The 19285-nt window shown below is 37.8% G+C and overlaps 1 protein-coding gene across 1 annotated transcript; it reads left to right on the top strand.

Annotated features, from left to right (window-relative positions):
- Nucleotides 1-17255: 17255 nt before the first annotated feature.
- Nucleotides 17256-18723, top strand: LOC147483769 (tRNA-specific adenosine deaminase TAD2-like). The gene is made up of 2 exons (XM_086577724.1): nt 17256-17415; nt 17853-18723. Exons 1-2 carry the CDS (start codon nt 17263-17265, stop codon nt 18417-18419), a joined length of 720 nt encoding a protein of 239 aa, XP_086433850.1. The 5' UTR covers nt 17256-17262; the 3' UTR covers nt 18420-18723.
- Nucleotides 18724-19285: the final 562 nt, after the last annotated feature.

The raw sequence follows: 19285 nt of genomic DNA, 5'->3' as shown, positions 1-19285 counted from the left end.
CAATTCCAATTGAGTGCCAATGAATTAAAGATGTTGAACTTATTCTGCTATTTAACTCTAGTTTCCATAAGTCCCATTAGAGAGACAAAATTCTCTAGTATAAACTTCTTAACCTCCTTACCTTCTGAGAAGTCGTTTAGTCCCCTTACGTTCCATGCTCCAATCAAGTGTATATCCATTAAGAACTGTGAGTTTGGGTCTGGGACCTGTCTTGTTCCTTCTCTCCTTGGGGTTGGTCCGCGTGGTTCTTTTCCTCCCTTCTTCCCTTGAACTTCATTGTGATTTGTTCTCTTTTCCTTCATGCCACCACTTCCTTTTGTCTTTTGGGTTGTAGTCCGTACTATAGCCTTAAACTTAGGAACTTTTGGTGCCTCGATGCCTGCTCGCCTCTTGTATGTTGACAATTTATGTACACTCATCTCGCTCATTAGAAAGTCTATATTATCATCTGTCTCATTCTCATTTTCCTCATCCTCATTGTTCATCATTAAGCAGTTAGATTGGTTTGATGTTGGAATTTTTATATGAGTTCTTAGTGTGATTCATATTTTTGTTATGTTAACTCACTGTTATTGATTAGTTTGGAAATGGTTTTGGTTTGATACTTTGATTAGTTTATCTGTAATTGTGACTTAAGTTATCAGCATTTCACGATCCAATTATTTATGGGGAGGCACAAATGTCTGTTTTTTGTGAAATGGGTGTGTCTGGATGTCAAGTGGCAACTTATACTTGTTATGATGTTAACCGAGATTCATTTTCTCACCCTTTAGTGATTAAATACACTATTTACGTTGGGACCATTGGTTGCATTTGTCAGACCGCGTTTGATCGTGAGTTGGATTGAGATTGGTAGTATGATTGCATTTGTCATTTTTCATTTGAGCACATTTGAGATTGCGTTTGTCATTTTTTAGTTGGGTGACATTGATTATGACATTTCGAACACGAGCTGAGAGTGACATTCAATTGAACAACAACGACAAAGAAGACAACGAGCGGCTTCTGGCATGTTGATCTCCATTGGGTTGAATTCCTCGGTTTGTGAACGTGTGTTGCTCATGCTGCTCCAGTTTTCTTTAACTTGCTGTCGAGGTATCTCTCTCTCTCTTCCGGCCAACTGTTAATTTTGTTGAATAACCATGGCATGCGCAGGGGCTCTGCTCACTCCCCACTGCAATGCAATATACTAGTAATGTATCCGACTGTCCATACACCACCACCGCCCCCTATCTCTCTCTCACCAAATGTTTTCCTTCCAAATCCTCATTCGTGCAATGCCAAAGCTCATTTCCTTTCTTCTTTCTCTTCCTTCAACAACACTTCCATACAAAAATTCAAACTAGTTTCTTCTTATTCCCCCCCTCTCCTTATTTACAAAAAAAATCCACTCCAATTTCATCAATAGAACTAGACAACGCGATGGTGCTGATGGTGGAATGAAACACCACTCTTCCTTCTCCTTCTTTGCTTCTCCTTAATGGTAAGATTTGTCCAACTGTTTTTTTCCATTTCACTTTGTAAGTTGTTTATGGATTTTGTGTAAGTTTTATTCCTTACAAACTCTTCATTTCAGTGTATTGATTAATGGGTTGTTTTAATAAATTGGGGTTCTTTGAATCGAAGTATCAAGTGACGGGGTTTTATCCTTTTAGTGATATTTGAGGTTTTTGGATACTTTTAGAACTTTGGGTGTTTGATATTTTTTCTTTTTCATGATTTGGGTATGTTTTGTTTTCATGATTTGTAGCTTAAACGTGTTTTCCATGTTTTGATTTGTTTTTAGATAATAGATTGATAGTAAGGTACGGTATATGATTGAGCTTACTAAAAGGAAATGAAATTTGATTTTTTTAATGGAAGACTTAGAGGAATGTACTTGGTGTTTGGGGTTTGATATCGGCATTGTTAATTCAAAGTTAAGCTAATAACAATGTCGTTAGTACTCTCAGAGAAAATAGTATCGGACTTTCTCGTCAATATGATGAACAAGTAGTCCTAATTTGAAGGAATATACACTAAGATAGTCGACAATATGATCTGAGACCACCTTGTAAATAACATGAGCATGAGTTCCTTATTTTTATCCTTTTATGGTGGGAAAAGGCATTAGTCTGCCTTAGTTCCTTCAATCAACTTTCTAGGCATGCTATGCTTTGAAATTTTCGTGACGTATAATGTAGTTTTCTTAGATGAGATGTTCTTAGAATTCATTAGAGAATGTTTTGGAGAGGAGAACCCCACTCTTCCCTGATGGTAACTGGGGACTTGGGAGTGTTATTCTCCACCCTTTCTCCGCTCATGCCCCCACTGCAATGCAGTATACTAGTTTAATGATGTGTTCCAAAAGGAAATATTTGGTTGATGAGAGTTGGGTACGAGAGTTTTACTCCCATGAAGGTGTTGCTCTGTGTGGCTCGAGAGCAGTTGCGAGCAGGTTGATGTAATGCAATCTCAAATCTCAGTTGATAGTCTCTTGTGAATTTGACTGAGATATGAGTCTGCTACATTGCATGAGTGAAATCATTGTATTAGAAACCTCTCTTGGCTCACCTCAATTTGTTGTCTATCCCATCCTTTGGTGGTACTACATCTTAAATGAAGATAAGCGATTGTCGTTTCCTAGTTTCGGTGAAGTCGTTTGGCTCTTTGGATGTCTGCACTAAATTTTGGGAGAATGATTTCATGAAGGATACCACTCTGAGTTTTTCTTGAACCTGTTACTGTGTTTATGCTCTACTACTTCTCTGAATTTTGAAATTACTTGCCATGATCAATTTTCTATTTTGAAAGTCGAAATGCCGCCTTCACACTTAAATAGTTGTAGAAAATGCTTCTATTTCAGTGCTTGGTACAAGATTGGAGTTTTCTTTTGATATAAAATTTAGTACAATACTGGAGTGACGTGCTAGCGTAATTAAATTTGAGTGTCGCGCGAGTTTAAAGTAATGAAATTCTAATAATCTATATAATAAGATATGATTTTTTTTAGCACTGGAGGACAAAATAACAAGTTGCCTAAGATAAAGGACGGTCATGATCGATTTTTAGCACCATCGAATAGCTGGTGAGTGCTGATCTAAAATTCTGAAATGGGACATTGACGGAAAACGGCTCCCACTTGGTATTTTATGGGCTTTTCTTCATGTCAGGTCATGGGTTCGAGCCGAAAAAACCTAACTTTCAATGTTTTTGTTAGAATTATTGAAACTCATTGTGGTGTATCTGTTGAATACTAAGGGTACTCAAAATTCAAAGAAATCTTAGTTCTCACTCTACTTTTCAAAGAAATCATCGTCGAACACTCGAGGTATCTACCCAATTCAATTATTTTGATGTTTTTTTTTCTCCTTTTCGAATTAATTTCTTTGTCTTCTTTGATTACTTACGCTCTATTTATTTCAAAGTTTTAATCTTTTTGTTATTTTAGATTGATGTGTTTGTGTTTTTGAATTGAATAAGAAATGAAAGATGTTTACTTTGTAAATGAATTGAAAGTTTTGTTGTTTTCATCTGTTTGAATTTTGTATTTGAGCTAGAATGTGTGTTTTTTTGGCTTAAAAAAATGATGCATGAAACACTGGCTTGAAGTTGAATAAATGGGATTTAAGCCCTCCCTTATGATGACTTTATTCCTATAAATGACACGGAGATCTTATAATGCATGTCTTACAAACCTTAGTGTGCAAACGTGATTCTGGATTTGATTCTTCAGTTGTGTGTGCAAAATTGGGCAAAGAGTTCAATTGGAAGTTGACGTCTTTGTATGTAAATATTCTTGCCTTCGTTTTGCAGGTGTAGAAACTAATTATTGAGTAGCATAGTAACATAACATAGTAACATTGTGAAAATATAAAGTGATGTAATCTGGCCTGGCAATTGCATGAATCATCCATGTGCGGAAGCTTTTGTTAATATTTCCCACCATTTCTCAGCACACTGTTTTGTTATTTTTTTATCACCTCACCTCAAATTTTATACAATCCAGTGTAGTGGGAAGAAGTAAACAAGTAGTTCATCAACTATTGAAGACTCTGAATCGAACAAGAATGTGTTGATTACTTCAGCATGGTACAGTTATGAACTTCTTGGAATTACGGCTTCTTTTTTCAGGTCACCCACCTCAAATGTTGAAGCCCAGGATAGAGTGCTTGAGCTGGATGGAGATAGGTCTTACATTGCTGATTGTGCCCAAGTCATGGAAAACTTTAAGGAGGACTTTGAATAGTCTTATTTCATTATAGGTTTGATAGCTCTCAATTGTGTCCATAAGTTTGTCTTACAGTTTATTAATTTACAAGTAATATTAGTTTCATAGTGTACATGTACATAATTAGGCTTTGTTTGTGACACAGTGACACTGTAACAGTTAACTTGGACAACTACATGCACTATGAGCAAAGCAGACCAATGACGAATCTGATCATAGTTTAACGTCTTCTCTTACCTATTTGAAATGTTCATTATTCACGTATAAAATTGAAGAAAAAAAATCCTAAGTATTAGCTCTATTGATTTGGCTTTAGGCATTTTCTTGCAATTTCAAGAAATTTAACACTTGATGCTTATGAAGAAGGCTGTGAATTTGCTGATCCGACAGCATCTTCAAAGGACTTCGTCGATTTACAAGAATCTGTTCCAACTTTGGATCCCTGATTGAAAAATCAAAGATGAACCTAACAAAATGGGAGAAATTCAAGGTAAATCCGGTTTATTGTCACAATGACTGTTTGGAAAATAGAGATCGCCTTTAGAGCATTTTGCATTTATCCTTGCTTGGATAATACTTTGGATGCAGGATACGGGAATAAGCCATTAGAGTTTTAGCTCCATATTATTGTTTTCTTGGAGACCCATTCTTTCTGGTAGAAGCCCCTTAACTCCTTTTGAAATCTTGCTCATAGACTCCTGTCAACATACATTAAATATAGGCTCTTTTTAAATACAGATCATATAACTTTAATTTGCACTGTCCAAAATATTTATGTGTTAGTCTGATGATTCATAAAGGATACTGGTATTGAATAGGCGTGAGGTTCCAGAAGTCGAGTATTCGATTGTGACAATCTTGCTCATAGAATTGGCAATCGAATACTATATGATGCATGGCATGGAAGCTTCTAATTTTATTATTAGTAATCTTATTAAGTTGGAAGAGTTTCCTATTTGTTTTAGATCTAGGTTATTTAGTAAGGTTTCTATTTTGGTTTCTAATTAGAATTAGGAACATGGTTTATTATATAAAGGCATCTAGGCCTTCATTGTTAGGGTGGTTGTTATTGAATATTATTTGGGATAATTTGAGATACCCCCCTGTTTTGCATTTTTTTTTTTTTTTTTTACCCCCACAGGAAATTGACATGGTGGATGATACATGTCATATATCATGATGATACATGTCATGTATCATCATGATATATGATATGTATTATCCTCTTACACAATGATACATGACATATATCACGATGATACAAGACATGTATCATCTGCCACGTCACTATATCGGATAAATGTGTCATCAGTAGGGGGGTATATCAAATGAATTTGAAAATAGGGGGGTATCTCAAATTATCCCATATTATTTCTTTCTTCATGTTTGAAAGTTTCTACTAATCCAATATTAACTACTTAACTAAACAACTCGGAATAAAAATTCTACTAAAACAGGAAAATATTCCTAACCATAATACAACTAACGAACTAGCCACGAGATGAGGAAGGGCCAGAGCCATCCGTCCTGCGTCGACGACGCTCACGCCTTCCTGAGTCAACAGAAGAAGAACCATCATGAGGTGGTAGGCGTCGTAGGACTTCTTCTTGAAACGTGCTCTGCTGGTCCATGAAGGCATCCATGGCTTCCCAACGCTCTTGATGAGTCTAAGCGAGAATCTCCATGTTAGACAAGAGATCCTGGTGACTATCACCTAGCAACTGAATATTGTTCTGAAGCTTCTCTTGGTTACGTTAAAGATGACTTTGCTTAGTCTGAATAGCCTCACAGAGGTCATTAAGAGAACGTTGGCTTGTACGAATCGTCTCATACTAGTTATGGAGAGTACGCAGACCACGATGAAGTTAGGAGACACGGGCTACATTCATAGTAGCCCTTTCCAAAGCTCCTATATCAAAACAGGCTGTATCATCGTCCTCGTCCTCTTCCTCATCCGATTCCATCTCAGCAGCCAAAACCTCAGCCAAATTCCACTCCTTCTGAATACACTCCCTATAAATACGTGCATTCTCATACACCTTTAACTTAACCTTACTCGACTCCGGAACACATTTCTAAAACAACATAATCTTTGTAATCAATGCAGGGAAAGCTGTTGTAGTTTGCCTAACTGCTATAATCTCATGTATCATAAACTCAAAAATGCAAAACTCATACAACCTGTTCTGAAGGATCTAGAGAATGTGCAAACAACTTGCATTGATGTCATTGGCTTTCGTGGTGGCAATCACATTCTTACCAATCTACTGAGCCACAGCCAGTTGGTTTCTTTGCAGAGACGTCTGGCGAACACAATGCGAGCCAGGATTTTAACGTCCTTTCAACACTGTCTCCGTCATAAACGTACCGATTCCACCAAGCTGAGATTCCTGTGTGGTGATCACGATATCTCTTTACTCAATGCCAGTAACCTCAGCTAACACTGTTGTAGTCAATTCCTTCTTACTACCATTCACCTCCACAAAAATCCTACGACCATTAACCACCCTCTTCTTGTAAAAAGAGAACACCAAGTCCGGGTAATAAAAATCATCCGTAGCATACCACAACCCTACCCACTTCCTAATGCGCATTTCTGTATAGTAGAAGGGTTCAAACTGTTGAGCAGTAAAAACTTGCTTAGGAAGAATTTTAGGGTTTCTAAGAGCCATTGAGATCTGGATTTGAAATTTGTGGTGAAAATTAAGGTGTGGAAGAGTAAAAATTAACTCGGTTGAAATTGGAACTGGGGGTTGTGTGGAGGTTAGGGCGCGAACGCTCTCAAGGTTTTCTGGGTTCAGGCGATGTTCTTGAGTATGGAGGCGAAGAAGAAAAGAAGAAAAACCGCATGGGGTTTTTAAAAGGAAGTCACGTGCGGGGTTTAAAAATTTCGGGCCCAAGCCCAAAACAAATCTGTAATACCCATCTTGTCCTATGCCTCATATAACTTAAAACTAAAATTCCCGATTCGTTAACTGTCCAATTTTGGCGAATGATCTATGAAAATGATCAGCAAAGAAAGTGCAATCCAATGATCTATAAAAAAAAACTCAAATCTAACCGTGGTTGACATATAAGAAGATGGAAAATACCTCAGAACGCGTGCATGGCATAAGTTATGTGATCAAAAGAAGTCTAAATTCATAGATAGTGTTAACCTGAATCAAAGTACGACTAAACAGCATAAACAACAAGACTATGAAGCTGAGCGATCAAGAATGGAAAGACCAAACACCCCACCCCAAATAATTTTTTGAAAACAGGGTTTAGAAAATTTGTTTAAAAACGTGGGTCTTTTAAAGTCAGATTCCCGAGACTTACTAGATTACTGTTTATACGGTTTTAATATTTTTTTTACTTTTTATGCATAAGGTTTAATATAAAAGAAAACAATAAAGCAATAAGGACGTAAATCACTCTATAGAGAAACATGACTCAAAAATGAGAAAATATGCAAGAGTGGAAAGCGTGAATTACGTTAAACGTGAACTTAGGATCCGGTAATTACAACCACACACTCCAAAGGGAGGGCCCGGATTACTTTAATGGTGCACTTACCAATATATGGAAATAAAAGGAAGTACACCAAACATCAAAGGTCAGTCCTCATAGACAGGGTCCTGTAAAAGGACATTCTCCATATCTGGGGACATTAACTCGTGAAAATGTTTTAACCATTGGCCATTGACTTGAAAGGTATTATTATCCTTGGGATTTACCAAGGTAATTGCCCCGTAAGGGGTGACTTCAATAACCAGAAAAGGACCAGACCAACGGTTTTTAATTTCCCTAGGAAAATATGCAAACGTGAGTTGTAAAGCAAAACCTTTTGACCAACTACAAACTCTTTACGCAAAATATGTTTATTATGAACACGTTCCATGTTAACTTTGTAATCCTTCGCGAGATCATAAGAATCGCTACGGATTTCTTCAAGCTCATTTAATTGCAATTTGCGCTTGACACCCGCCTCATCAATATTGAAGTTTAGGCTTTTTATAGCCCACATAGCACGGTGCTCCAATTCAACAGGCAAGTGACAAGGTTTTCCAAACACAAGTCTAAAGGGAGACATTCCTATAGGAGTTTTAAAAGCTGTCCAATACGCCCATAAGGCATCTGTTAGACGCTTAGACCAATCTTTCCGATCAGGATTGACTGTCATTTCTAATATTTTTTTTATTTCCCTATTAGAGACTTATACTTGGCCACTAGTTTGTGGATGATAAGGAGTTGCCACCTTATGGATAACTCCGTACTTCTTAACTAAAGAAGCAACAACTCTATTGCAAAAATATGTTCCGCCATCACTGATGATGGCTTTAGTGATGCCAAAACAATAGAAAATGTATTCCTTAACAAAAAAACACAACTGTCTTATGGTCATTGCTGCGGCAAGCCATGGCCTCTATCCATTTGGAAACGTAGTCCATGGCAACAAGAATATAAATAAAACCGTGGGAAACAGGAAAAGGGCCCATAAAATCAATGCCCCATACATAAAAAAATTCTACTACCATAATGGGATTTAAAGGCATCATATTACCTTTAGTGATACACCCAAGTTGTTGGCAATGAACACACGTCTTGCAATGAACTTGGGCATCTTTAAATAGGGTAGACCAATAAAAACCACATTGCAGAACTTTAGCTGCCGTTTTCATACCACTAAAATGGCCACCACACTCTTTATCATGGCAGAAGGATAGAACCTCATTATATTCCCACTAGGGAATACAACGATGAACAATCTGATCCACACAATACTTAAAAAAGGTAGGGCTCATCCCAGTAGTATAGCTTAACTCTATCCAAAAATTTCTTATGTTCATTTTTTGACCAAACATCAGGAATAATATCATAAGCTAAAAAATTCACAATGTCGGCATACCAAGGTGCATAAAAAATAGAATAAAGATGTTCATCAGGAAAAGAATCAGGTATGGACTCAGAATCACTATCACTGTCATTTGTTAGTCTAGATAAGTGATCAGCAACTACATTTTTGACCCCTCGTTTATCTTTAATTTCTAAGGGAAACTCTTATAGGAGAAGGATCTATCAGATCTGTAGGAGGGATCTCCCATCACTAAACAGATGACACGTGTATGGGAAATAACCTACGATTATAGATGTCCGGAATGAGATGAGGACCATTGGATTAGTTCTGTGAATAAGTGATCTCGTGCTTAGAGCGAGTGTTTAGTGGACATGTGCTACGCACATGACTGACTGCCTTCAAACATAACAGTTACCCCAGTCGTTAGGAGCTGATATAGACAGTTCCTGAACAGAAGGAAACTGAAGATGGCGATCTTTGATGATAAGGAAGGAATCGTGATGGCATATCTTAGAAGTCACCTTTTAGATATAATATTCCCATACACGATGGGACATTATGATCAACAAGGAAACTTACCTCTTATAAGATATGGTCTAGATTCAGACTTCTATAAGAAGAGGAATCCTAATAGGAAGGCAGAGTCCAAAGATGGAAGGGAACTCACAAGCGGTGAGGACAACCCTAACCCTAGGACTCTCGTTGCCCTTCCTATATAAACCATAGGGATTTGCTCTTAGGAACTTTGCAAAATAGGGTTTGATTCTCCAATAGAACAAAGGAGATACGTAGGCAGCCGTCAAACGATTCAACCCTAAACTCACCATCATCTCATCCCTTCTCTATTCAGCAAAGGATCCAAGATCACAAGGCACAGAGGAAGATCAGGGGATACTCAAAATTTACCCTACAGGATCAATCTATGTTTAGCATCCTTCTTGGCGAGAAGGTACCTAAGAGCTGCATGGTCAGTGTATACTAAGGTCTTTGAACCAACCAAATAAGGACGGAACTTATCTAAAGCATAAACCACAGCTAAAAATTCCTTTTCCGTAGTAGTATAATTTCTTTGAGCATCATTTAAAGTCTTACTAGCATAATAAATAACAATGGACTTATCAACTAGTTTCTAGCCTAACAGAGCGCCAACAGCATAATCGTTAGCATCACACATAAGTTCGAAAGGTTTAGACCAATCGGGAGGCTGTATAATCGGTGCAGATGTTAAAGCGGCTTTTAATGTTTCAAAAGCCTATTTGCAGTCATAATTAAAATCAAATATGACATCTTTTAAAAGTAGAATAGTTAAAGGCCTAGCTAATTTTGAAAAATCTTTGATAAAACGCCTATAGAAACCCGCATGGCCTAAAAAGGCTCTAATGTCACGGATAGTCTGTGGTATAGGTAGAGACGCTATTTTATCTAATTTGGCCTTATCTACTTCAATGCCGTCACTAGATACAATATGACCTAGCACTATTCCCTTTTAACCATAAAATGACATTTTTCCCAATTTAAAACCAGATTCTTTTCCTCACATCGTGTCAACACCTTGGAAAGGTTAGACAGGCAATCATTGAAAGAGTCTCCATAAATAGGAAAATCATCTATAAAAACTTTCATGAAATGCTCTACCATGTCACTAAATATATGAAGCAATCACCGCTGGAAGGTACTAGGAGCATTATAAAGGCCGAAAGGCATTCGTTTATAGGCGTATGTTCCAAAAGGACATGTGAAGGTAGTCTTGTCTTGGTCATCAGGATCAATATTGATCTGAAAATAGCCAGAGTAGTCATCTAAAAGATATTAATAAGCATGACCAGCTAGACGTTCGAGCATCTGATCTATAAAAGGTAAAGGAAAGTGATCATTTCGTGTCATGTCGTTTAAACGTCGGTAGTCAATACAGATCCTCCATTTCATAGGAACTCGTGTGGAAACATATTCACTAGCAGTATTACACACCATGGAAACCCCCAATTTCTTAGGAACTATGTGAATGGAGCTTACCCATTCGCTATCAAAGATGGGATATATGATCCCCGCATCGAGCAACCGTAAGACTTCTTCCCTGACTACCCCTTTCATGGCAAGGTTCAGGCGATGCTGAGGTTCGCATGAAGTCTTCGCATTATCCTCCAAATGTATACGATGTGTGCATACACTAAGATCAATCCCCTTAATGTCATCTAGGGACCAACCGATCGCAGAACGATGTTCCCTAATCACTCTAATTAAACGTGCCTCTTCATCAGCAGACAACTGAGAAGATATGATCACCGGATGACTACCATCCGGATCAAGCTGGATATATTTCAACTCAGCAAGAAGAGGTTTAAGCACAGGGGTTGGAGGAATGGGTATAATGGCTTCCGGAGGGTTTTCGTCTTGAGTAGTAAAGACCTATTTAGGTAAGAGGTCTTCAAACTCGGAAAATTGAGCAACAAAAGGATCTAAGATAGGAGTAGACTCGAAAAGGGCGCTGACTTCCTCTACGTAGAAGTCATCGTCGAAGTCGAAACTTTCGAAGGAAAGGAATTTATACATCTGATTCTCTGGAAACGTGTTGTTGAAATAATCTTGAGCTAAGCTATCGATCATGCTAACTTTTCCATCGATAGTCGTATCGGGTAACTGTTGCATCCTTTTGAAAGCATTCACCTCAACAGAAAGGTATCCAAATGACATGGACATCGAACCATCGCGGCAGTTTATGAGTGCGTTGGCAGTTGCCAAGAAGGGACGTCCTAAAATGGTAGGAACAGAGTCGTTCGCGACTTCTGTGTTGAGGATAACAAAATCAGCTGGGTAGTAAAAATCTTGAACTTTAACAAGCAAGTTTTCAATGACACCTTTAGGATACTTAGTAGAATGGTTAGCAAATTGCAACGTCATTTTAGTTGGTTGATATTCACCTTTTGCGTATCTAAGAGATTTGCATCTCTTCTTTGGCCAAAGTGCGAAAACAAAGTATTTTCCTTACTCACGATCTTCGTGTTCATATAGTTTTTTAGTAGGGATTCGAACCAACCTAAATTCTAGGACCACTTACAACTTGGTTTTGCTCTTTTAGGAAACTAGTGAGTAAGTTTAGCTATGATTATATTAATACTAACTACTTGGTTTCTTTTAATGCACAAAAAAAATGAAAACCTTAAGTTACGTAAACATGCAACTAAGACAAGATAAAAATTGACTAAGACAAAAGTATTTTGTTATCCACCATGAAAACCTTGATTAAGTTACGTAACCTTGATTAATCGTAACCTTGATTAATCATATTTTGTTAAAAATTGACTAAGACTAAGACATGAAAACCTTAGTCCTATACCTTATGTTGTTCCAAATGATTTTGTTATCCATGATAGAATCATAAAGCATTTTGGTTTATGGGATTTTGTGAACATGGAATTTGATCAAGAAATGAGGAATGATCTTCTTGCGTCACTTATTACAAATTATGTTCCTAGTTTGAACTGTAGTGTTGTCAATCGTTGTATAATTAATATTAGTCGTGACAAGCTTGCTCAAGCGTTAAAATTCCGGTCACTTCATTGCTGGATATTTGGGATTGGGGAGGGAATTCTACGCATTTCATAGTTGGTTTTTCTTGAATTGCGTTTACCTTTCTGGGGAATATTGTTTTGGGGCCGAGAGTGTCACAGCCCAAATTTCTAAACAATAACAAAGTGAATATTTGAAATATAAATATCTCAAACATCACTATGTTCACTTGTTTAAAAACCCAGACTATGACGGGGGATAATACACATACAAAACCCTAACAGCCATGTCATAAACGAATCAACGTAAACTGCAAAATCCCCATAATTTTTCCACCATCACTTTATTAAACTATCTTCCGTCCAAATAAACCTCAAACAAACTCTCAGAATAAAATTCCTCACTACCATGTTCTCATGCCATGCAAAAAGTAAACTACGTTATTACATCCTTCCAATAAGAATCAGACCTAAAAGAAAACTAACGGACTGCTCCAGGCAAGAATCCCAATCACACGCCGTGGTTCCACTGCCTTCCACCTATGTTCCCAAGAACACACCCACGTTGCCAAAACAAAGCAAACATGGGTCGGAAAAATGGAATTTGCTGGTATGAGTAGACTAATTAACCACAAATAAATATTTCCAATCTTTACTTATCCATCTAACACTTTAAATCTATCATAACCTAATCATTCTCAGCTTGGAAGACAGGTAGTTCCGTCATCTCAACTGGCATAGTTTCTTCCCAAGCAAAACTTCTATTATATTAACTCATTCTAATAACTCGTGTTAATATCTAAATAATTGGATTAAAACTTACCGATAGCCACTGCTGTATAAGGGTAGGACCGCGTCCCTGCACAAAATATTATTAAGTCCTACCCTCCTGCAAAAGAAAGTTAGAAATTTTATATAACATATGTAGATATCCTATAGGTATTCAAATGTAAGCCCAAACACACTCGCATAATCAAAACAATTTCTTTTATCAATTAATCAATTTCTTTTCTTTTTCACCCACCCTTTAGTACCTACTCCACGATTTGCACTCCACACATTTGCCAAATCACATATTCCTGTGTGCCTCCCTCCCACCGAATACCACAATATCATAGCCACCTCTGGGCTTTCATACACATATTTCCGCGACCTCTTTGGGCACAAAACTCGTGTCATTCATGGCACATTCATTTGAATACCTTAGGTCATTCCCGCCACATTCAAGGAATACCTATCATATCACTAACGGGTCATTCATGGCACATTCAATAAATGCCCTGGGTCATTCCTGCCACATTCAAGAAATACCCAACCTTACATTCTCGTACACTCAAGGAATACAACTAACCCGCAAGGCGAATACCTTAGTTCCTCTCTTGGGCAGTCTAACCAATCGGGTCATTCATGGCACATTCAATGAATACCCGGGTCATTCATGGCACATTCAATGAATACCCATATATAACGCTAACGGGCCATTTATGGCACATTCAATAAATGCCCACCTAACATATGACATCATCAGTCATAAAACTCAAATTCCAAAACTTGAAGCGTGGAGAGTTCTAAAAGGGTGCGGTATATTTTGTTTACGGATTATTGAACTTTGTTACATATATTATTTTAGAGAACGAATGAGTATCTTGATTCATGTATTTTTTGTTTACGCGTTATTAATTTCATGGATGTATAAGTGTCATAACGTTGTATATTATAAAAGACTGAAAAAATCACAGAGTAGTAAATACACGTACATAAGTATATTTAGAAAGGTCTTAGCCTAAAGTCAAGCATGCTAATAGTCCTAGACCTATCCTAATAGACCGAATCATAATTTTAGGTAAAAGTCAAATTTGGGTCAACTGGTCAAAGTCAACCCTGGTCAACATTCAAAGTCAACTCTGGTCAACATTCAACATTCAACTCTAGTCAACAGTCAACATTGGTCAACTAGGCCTAAACTCCTCTAACCCAAAAGCCCAAAGCCTAAGGCCCATAGTCTAAACTTAAGTCTAAAAATAAAATCTAAAAGTTAAAACATATAAGCCCACCCACGATTTGGCCCAAGCCCAAATCGAAATGTACTGTTCATCTCCTTTCTCACAAAACTTCCACCAGCGCCTCCACCGCCTCTGCAGCCACCACCGGCCATCCATATCTAACAAGAACCCAGCGATTTGGTTCATGGAGAAAAACCCCATGTACCTATACCAACAATTCATGATTCCATTATACTGTAAAAAGTCGCGACCTACGCCATTAACACTCTGTAAAGCTCCAATCATCCCCTCTCCAGCACCCAATCAACCACCAACACATCCACCTCAACCCAACAACAATCTCCCAACAAAATCCAAACCAAACACTAATTCAAACAAAAAAACGCATGATGATTTGGTTTTGTCTGGACGCCATTAGTGCTCCTCCAGAGCTTCAACAGCCCCATCTCGCGACACCAACAATCAAATACCAACTAACAGTACAACCATAATTTCTAGCAAAACAATCAGTCAAACACAACAAATAATAGGACGTCCTGGGGTTCTGAGGATTGACGCCAGTAACAACCAGTTTCAAGGCTTTGACAACCTCCCAAACCCACACTCTCCATCCAACCAAAGCAGAATACATAAAACGTCCAGTTGGGTTATAACCATCAATCAATTTACTACCCTCATTTTTTTTTTCATATATAGGTTTATTCAAAGGTATATACGCAGTTAACACTACACAGTATATCGTACTGACTAAACAAAGCATCATGCGAACAGTACCTCGTATCATGAAATCTACAGTAGACAAGAAATAAAACAAACGTAAAATATCTACTCACTGTTATAAACCGAACAGGTTTCCGAAAGCAGAAAAACCCCGAAAGACCGAAGTCGACTGTCGCGCGAAAAGACGATCTTTCTTGTTCAAAACCCTTTTCTTGTGCCTTTTTCCCTCAAAATTCTACGTGAGAATACTCTCCTTTTGTCTAGTTTTTTTAAAACCTCACCAAAAAACAAGGGTGGAAACTTATCTACTTACTTACGGGACTTTTATCCCTAAGCTGATAGTTATCATATATCTGCTTTATCTATTTTCATTTTTATTATTATTATTAATAATATTATTATTATTATAGGAAAAACAAATAAAAGACCGGGGTGTTATAGAGAGTTCCAAGGACTATCTGCTGTAGATTGGGTTGGGAGAGGGAGCTTACACAAACACAGGCGCTTACGCAAGCACCACATATAGGGGATTGTTATTTCGCATCGCATTTCCAGTGCTTGATGAAGCCTCAGCATGCAGATCTATTTAAAGAAGAACCCGTAGATAAGGAAGACAATGTTGTGGATTTGAGGATGGGAAATTTTAAGGACAGTTTGGTGTGGGATAAGTTAGAAAAGTGCCCCATTCAGTTCTCTCTGCGGCACTACAAGAATGCACACTGGCTGGACCAAGTAGAGGATACTATGCAGCCTACCCAGGACCTCGAAATAGATATTGAGACGTTTCAGAGCTTGCTGGACCAAGAAGAGGATACTAGGCAGCCTACTCTTAATTCTACTGATGCTGTGTTGGTGGGATCAGTTCGCATGGAGCGTCGATATGTGGATTTGTATAAGCGCTTGGTTGATGAGTTTGGTGATTTTGTTCGCTCGGAGTCCAGGGACTTGAGCATTCTTGGGGATTTTTTTTTGTTACTATTTTGAAGGAGCTATTTGAGGTTGTGGCGGCTATTGAGAGGGTGTCTTTTCCGAATCTTAGTATGGATATGGCTGAACTTGGGAATTCAAGCTTAGAATTTTCGAGGCTTCTGGTTTCCAAGTGGATTTTCTTCGTCAACGCCTTGAAAATTTTAGGAAGGAGCTGGGTGGTAATGTCCAGATTCAGTCGGAAGATCGACTTTCTGTTGGTAATGAGGAAATTACTCATAAGGAGGAGGGTGAAGGTGTGATACTTTGTCAAGCTATTGATGCACTGTTGGAACTTGGCAGAGAACACTCGTAGTAAAGCTCAAGTACGCACGAGACGTCTTAGGCAGTGAGTGTCTTTCATTGTCTTTTATTTGTAAGGAATGTTCTTCTCGTATCTTTTGCTTTCTTCCTCTTTGAATGGCGTGATGCAGTTTTGGCCTGTTTTGGGCACTGTAAAAAGTTTGTACTTGTTCCTGATATCATTAGCATCATGCAATGAAAACTATTAGTATCACCTGTTGATGCGAATACATTATGTGTAAATATAAATTTCTAGTAACTGTTTGTCTGCTCTGGCGACGAAAATCTTGGTGGTTCTATTTATGAATTATTTTGATTGGCAATGTTCGATTTCGTGAGGGACTTTGGTAATTCCGTACTACTAATAACTGCATCGATCAGGATGTTCGAATTTGCAAGGAACTTTGGTACTACATACCATACTCTACTCAAAGCAATTGATGCTCTACATTGCACTCATCTTTCCAATCTGTTGTTCAACTATGCTCTCTTGTCTAACTATATTCGTTCATGGTTGCCACCTTAGCACATCCAGAAAATCATCTCCCGCTGCTTCTTTTACAATTTCAATTGTTTCTTTTAGATGCAGTTCCTGTAAGGGTAGGAAAAGTGATTCATAGGCCTATACTGTCACTCAGCTTTCCCATGTCTAAAATCTCAGTAAGGATGTTTCCGAGAACAGCAAAAAGAAAAGAACAAAAGCCCATATAATAAATGGGCTTTCTTCAAAGTCTGACCTTAATTTCCCAATGGGCCTCCACGTTAGTCGGCCCATACTCCATCCCTCATAAAACTTCTGTTATTCACGGCTTCAAGAAGAAACTTTGGAGGGAAAGAAGCAATCTTGATTCAAGTTCAAATCTCGAGGTAATATTCTTTGAATAATTTACTCCATCTCTTTTATGAATATGAAATATTGGTATTAAGAATAATAAAGTTTGGTATTTAGAATTTAGTTCGTATTATTCTTTTGGTTAGACTATAACTGCAACCATGAACTTTTGTTTGATAAAATGCCCATGAGAGTGTTGGTTTCCATTTTGTTTGTTATAATTTTTTTTTATCTTAGTGATGATCTTAAGCATTAGCATGACCGAGTCTTTTTTTCCATCCATGTTCGTGGGCTTCGAGTTTTATTTGCTAGCATGTTTTAATGTATGCAGCAATGATGCTACATAAGGAGCTTTTGGCTATGAATAGTTTCCATTATATCATTTATATATATATATATATATATATATATATAATTTACTTGAAAGATAATGGAAATGACATATTTCTATGTCTGCATTGGCACATTGCAGATGGCCTCGTGTGAGGAAGAGGACTCTGCAGTGACTCTTGCGTTTATGGAGTTTGCAATGCAGCAAGCAAAGCTTGCTTTGGACAATCAAGAAGTACCAATAGGATGTGTGTTTGTCGAGGATGAGAAGGTGATAGCCTCTGGGAGGAACCGGACTACAGAGACACGAAATGCAACAAGACATGCGGAGATGGAAGCAATTGACGGTTTACTAAAAAATTGGCAAGAGAGTGGACTTTCGGCAATAGAAATTGAAGGGAAGTTTTCTAGATGTGATCTTTATGTTACGTGTGAACCGTGTATAATGTGTGCGTCAGCTTTGTCAATTATTGGAATAAGGGCTGTCTATTATGGTTGTGCTAATGATAGATTTGGAGGATGCGGATCGATCTTGTCTTTACATTCAAGTAGCTCTGATAAACTTAATAGCAATGACATTTCACAAGGAAAGAGTTTCAAATGCACTGGAGGAATAATGGCAGCTGAAGCAATCTCTCTTTTACGAAGTTTTTATGAACAAGGCAACCCCAATGCGCCAAAGCCGCATAGGCCACTTCAAATATCCTAAGTTACATTGACACAGACATGTGTGTCTATATCCGACACGGATATGGAATGTGGCGAAATATCAAAAACTAAGATATATCACACACAATATGTGTCCGTGTGTGTCCGATACTGACACATGGATACGGGTCATATTTTCTTTTTCTGTTTTTTCTTTTTTATTTGTACTGGTTATATGGCCACATTGGAATTTTGGATTGCCTACTGCTTCTTTCTCCTCATACTCTTCCCTTGTAATCGGAAAAGTGAAAAGCTGCAGGGGTATTCTTGAACTTAAATGCTGAAACGAAAACTTTAAAGAATGATATTATGGCGACTGAGTTTAGTAGAATAATGAAGGAGTAATTGCTGACTGGTTCCAAGTTGTTAAGACTTTCTCTTATTTAGTTAATAATGTCCTAGTATCTAGGATTAACGTTAGTAGTTGATTCATTCAAAGTTTGTTACCACAAGGCTATTATTGTGGGCTGCATTTTCGATTATAGTAGATAGGGTTTGTTGCATTGTATGGCTATTTAAAAGCCAGAGTTGTTATTTAGAAACGCAGTAATTTACTAATAGAAGTTCTTGTTTTCTTTTACATTCTCAACAAAATGGTATCGGAGCCATTGGGTATGAGATAAAGAAGCAACAATTTTTTTGAGTGATTTCAAAACACAAAGTGAGAGAGTGTGAAGATGGCGGCAAAGTCGAGTAGCTTTGCACAACCCTGCATCCCTAAGTTTGATGGGGATTATGAGCATTGGAATATGCTTATGGAGAATCTCCTACGTTCAAAGGAATATTGGAGTATTGTTGAGACAGGGTATGTACAACCCAGTATCCGAGAAGCTTTGATCGCAGGCAAAAGAAAAACCTTGGAAGAGA

This window comes from Coptis chinensis, chromosome 8 (genome assembly GCF_015680905.1).
Source record: "Coptis chinensis isolate HL-2020 chromosome 8, ASM1568090v1, whole genome shotgun sequence".
Lineage (NCBI taxonomy): Eukaryota > Viridiplantae > Streptophyta > Magnoliopsida > Ranunculales > Ranunculaceae > Coptis > Coptis chinensis.
The sequence above is the reverse complement of the archived record's forward strand: the minus strand, read 5'-3'. Positions and strand labels throughout refer to the sequence as shown.